Raw genomic sequence first — 4,746 nt, 5'->3', positions numbered from 1 at the left:
TGGGAGACGGAGATAGAGTTAGGGTTAAAAATAGGAGGGTTAATTAATACCGTATATGTAAAGGGTTAATTGGAGGATTTCGGCTCATAAATATAATATGAGGGTGAATTGGATGATTGGGTCCATTGTTCACAAACTGCACTTAATTTTTCTAACACGGGTTTTTAGATTGTTAGTATTTTTTTTGTTTCATATTTTAAACTTTGTTTTTAGTTGTTAAACAATGTTAATGGTGTGTTTGAATTTCCGTGATATTGGATTATTGGGTAATTATTATTTTATTTTAAAACTTTTCGTATATTATATGATACTCCCTCCGTCTTAGTGATTAGTTAAGTATTTTGTATAAGTTTAAGTAAACCTGCTAAAACTGACCCAACCATATAACCTGGTCCATGTACGACCTGATACCCAAGCTTGAGACTCAAGCTTGACCCGAACCCAAATTGTCCCGGTCCAATATAACCTAACCTGAATGTTGATTGTTGCACATGATTATTATCCATTAATAACTTGATAATATTGGACCCGAAAAAGAGCTGACCCAGAAATGACCATCACCAACCCGATTCAAACTCTTGCAAACCCAATAATAACCCGACCTGAATCCGAGTCGGTTGACCCATTTATTAGGTCTATGTTTAAGTGGCAAATCCGTGCAAATTCTATTACGACCCGTGCATTTTTTGCACGGGGTTAAAACTAGTATGAACTATTTATATATTCAAACTAATACAATGGTGTAATTATAAATGTTTAAAGTTTAATTATATATTATTTATGTATGCCCGTGCAATTTTGCACGGGTTCTAAATTAGTCCCCTATATACTTTTCTCTTTGAGGAGCAGAAAATTTGTCTCTAAGTTTTTTGTGATAAAAATTTCATTCACTTTCTAAGATAAGTCGTACCTAAAATCTATGTTATTTAAAAAATATAAAATAATATCATTATTTTTGTAGTAGATTAGATTTTAGTCCCTTTTAAAATCAACAATTTTAAAATTACTCTCTTTTAATTTTTTTTTTAAATTACTTCCTTAAGTTACATTTTTTTTTTGCTAAAATTGCTCCAAACACCAATTTAAGTGACTTATTTTGTCTGTTTTTGAACTTATTCCATTTGTAGCTTAACCAATCTATATTTTGAAATGTAGAACTATGTAGACAAATGTATGGGGAGTTCAAAAATAGAGGAAATAAGTCACTTAACTTGTGAGTTTTGAAACAATTTTAGGAAAACAAATGCAACTTAAGAGAGTAGTTTTAGCAAAAATGCAACTTGAGTGAGTAATTTTAGCAAAAAAAATGCAACTTAACGGAATAATTTAAAAAAATATTCAAAAGGGAGTAATTTTTTTTTAAAAAAATTTGATTTCATAAGGGAGTAAAATCTAATTTACTCTTATTTTTGTGTAAAAAAAATATTTTTATTAAAATGCACTATTCATCATGGTGTTAATTAAAATCTTGATCATATTCCTCTTTTAACTTTTTTTTTTACTCCAATAAACTACCTGAAGTGTCGTGCCAAACGGCGCCATACTAAAAGAATAAGAAAACCTCCAATTTTTCTCGCCTAAAACACATTCTCTATTTAGATAATCCCCTATATGCTTTCCTATTTTGATATAATCTCCTATATACTTTTCTCTTTGAGGAGCAGAAAATTTGTCTCTAAATTTTTGTGATAAAAATTTCGTTCACTTTCTAAGATACATCGCAGCTAAAATCTATGTTATTTAAAAAATATAAAATAATCTCATTATTTTTGGAGTAAATTAGATTTTACTCCCTTTTAAAATCAACATTTTTAAAATTACTCCCTTTTATTTTATTTTTTTTGCTAAAATTACTTCCTTAAGTTACATTTTTTTTTTTGCTAAAATTGCTCCAAACACCAATTTAAGTGACTTATTTCGTCTGTTTTTGAACTTATTCCATTTGTAGGCTAACCAATCTATACTTTGAAAGGTATAACTATGTAGACAACTGTATGGGGAGTTCAAAAATAGAGGAATTAAGTCACTTAAATTGTGAGTTTTGAAGCAATTTTAGGAAATTAAAATGCAACTTAAGAGAGTAATTTTAGCAAAAATGCAAATTGAGGAAGTAATTTTAGCAAAAAATGCAACTTAAGGGAGTAATTAAAAAAATTAAAAGGGAGTAATTTAAAAAAAGAAAGTTGATTTCATAAGGGAGTAAAATCTAATTACTCTTATTTTTGTGTAAAAAAATATTTTTATTAAAATGCACTATTCATCATGGTGTTACTTAAAATCTTGATCATATTGCTCTTTTAACTTTTTTTTACTCCAATGAAAATTGTCAATTTACAATTTATAAATAGTATATTAAAAAGTAAAATTCTATAAATATCGTGCATGTATTGCACGGGTTCTATACTAGTGACAGGGGCGTCTTAAAGTAAACGGAGGCCCGATGCACCATAAATAAATGAGGCCCTAAATATGAATGTATAAGTGTACTACACGTCGAGGTTTGTATTGAATTTTATCAGTAAAGCTTGTAAATTCAATGGTCAAAACTGGAGGCCCGGTTCCGCCGTCCGTGGTCGTCCGGGGTATTAGACGCCCCTGACTAGTGATTAAATAGTCTAATATCGCTTTAGATTTTTTTTTTGGAGTTTCAAGAAACGGGATTATCTCATAATATCGCTTATGATTTTTGATCAATTATCTTGTGTTTTATTATATACCGTATTAGTTATGTTTAGTGTATTAGTTTTGAATAGGATCTAATTAATTGTTATTCGGTAATAAGTTTATATACCGTGACTTTTATTTATTATTTTATTATTCTTTAATTTCTCATAAATAGAGATTTCTACATCTCCTTAAATCTGCCCTAGTCCCTATTATCATTATCATCATTCTACAAGCAAATCTAGCCTTTCCAATGGATGTAAGTTTCAAAACTCGACAACCATGTTCGTCCGTTACCCTTCCGATGGGATTAATATTATCGTGTATACTTCCCAAATTACCCGCTAAATCTCTCTTTCGCTTCAAATGCGTTTCCAAGTCTTTTCTAACCGAGATTTCGTCCCCCAAATTCAATACATTATTTGCCGAGGCCAATCATCGCCTCTTAATCCTCCGAGGCGGTTATAAAACCATCGGTATATTCGAACTGGACTTTTTACCGTCTACTCCTATGCTTTGCCCATACCCTATACCCTCACAATGGTATGCACCCTGGATGTCGATGGTGGCTTCTTGCGAATCTTACCTCTTGATTGGGTGCGGATACAGCGACCTTGAAGGTCTCATCTTGCTCAACCCAACTACACGTATTTATCGTGTACTCCCTAAAGTTTACGTTCCTACTCACCATCACTATGCTCAGTATGGTTTGTGTCATTGCTTAGACGATGAATTCAATCACGATTTCAAAGTTGTCAGGATTGTCCAATACAATAAACGGGTAAACGAGGTCATTGTTACAGTAAGGCAAGTCATCATCTTTAGCTTGAAAACTAATTCGTGGAAACCTATCGAGTGTGAACCGACCACCCCTGAATGGTGTGATACTCCCGTTCTGGTACAAAACCATTTACTTGTCATGATATTTAAGAGTGGTGGTCGCTTAACGAGAATTGGTTGTTTTGATATGAAGGCTGAACGATGGTCTAATGATGTGCTCTTGCCTGATATTCTTTTGTGTGAAATCGAGTCCAACCCAACTCCAAGATGCACAGAGGATTACTATCACCTCGGCGTGCTGGATGGGTGTTTGCGTTTTTCATGTTACGATGTGAACAAGTCTTCTTATAGTGTATGGGTTATGAAAGAGTTTGATGTTAAAGAGTCTTGGGTTAAGTTGATGAGCCCTCCAGTGCACGGGTCCAAACGCGCTGTTTACCACCCAATTGCTTACCGCAAAGGATCATCACATGAACTATTGTGTGTACCAAATTATAGTGGCAAATATGTCTGGTACAACCTTAGAGATAAACAATTCACTGACACGGGTTTTAATGGTGATGGCCTTATTAGAAGAAATTCATCTTTTGCTTATATATGCAAGGGAAGCCTCGTTAACTTTCCTGGAGGCCTACTGATTCGTTCGTCATCCAATGAACGAGAGATGGACAATGACAATGACAATGACGATGACGATGACGATGACGATGACGATGACGATGACAGCGACGTTTATAATGATGGTTACGTTTATAATGAAGGTGAATGGTTACATTTTTGAGTTGTGAATTACTATAACAATAATTGTTATTGGATATCTGTTTGCGCGATTATTTATTTTTATTTTTACCTCATGTGTGCAATATACTGACTAAATTGATAATGCTTTTTCAAGTTTACCTATAGAATTATCGGTTTGCCTCTATTGAAATGTTCCGCCTTGTTAAGTTCAAATCCTGCCCCGACACTGTACCCTGCGACAATTTTTATCTGTAGGTGGTCAAGTATGGATGTGCCTCAGCGCTTGTATAGGATTTAGTTAATGTGGCGGAACAAATCGGCTAGAATACGAGGTCGTTTTGGTTTCGCTGTAATTTTATTTTTGGTCTAAACCATCCGGTAATCCGAACCACATTGAGCCGACTAATCCGGATTTCGGGGCGTGTCCAAGGATTACGGTATTTAAACCCCTCCTAATCGCAGTTGTGGAGGATCGATCCGCAGACCTTCCTACCAAGCGCAACCCCATGCTACCACTGCGTCAACCAACGATTGGTGGTTTTGCTGTAATTTAAGAGGTCT

The 4,746-nt window shown here is 33.9% G+C and overlaps 1 protein-coding gene across 1 annotated transcript; it reads left to right on the top strand.

The window, feature by feature from the left end:
• Positions 1-3,226: 3,226 nt before the first annotated feature.
• On the top strand, positions 3,227-4,483 carry LOC141648646 (F-box protein At4g22390-like). The gene is made up of 2 exons (XM_074457372.1): positions 3,227-3,957; positions 4,441-4,483. Exons 1-2 carry the CDS (start codon positions 3,227-3,229, stop codon positions 4,481-4,483), a joined length of 774 nt encoding a protein of 257 aa, XP_074313473.1.
• The last annotated feature ends 263 nt before the right edge of the window (positions 4,484-4,746 follow it).

This window comes from Silene latifolia, chromosome 3 (genome assembly GCF_048544455.1).
Source record: "Silene latifolia isolate original U9 population chromosome 3, ASM4854445v1, whole genome shotgun sequence".
Lineage (NCBI taxonomy): Eukaryota > Viridiplantae > Streptophyta > Magnoliopsida > Caryophyllales > Caryophyllaceae > Silene > Silene latifolia.
This window is presented reverse-complemented; position numbering and strand designations above follow the sequence as displayed.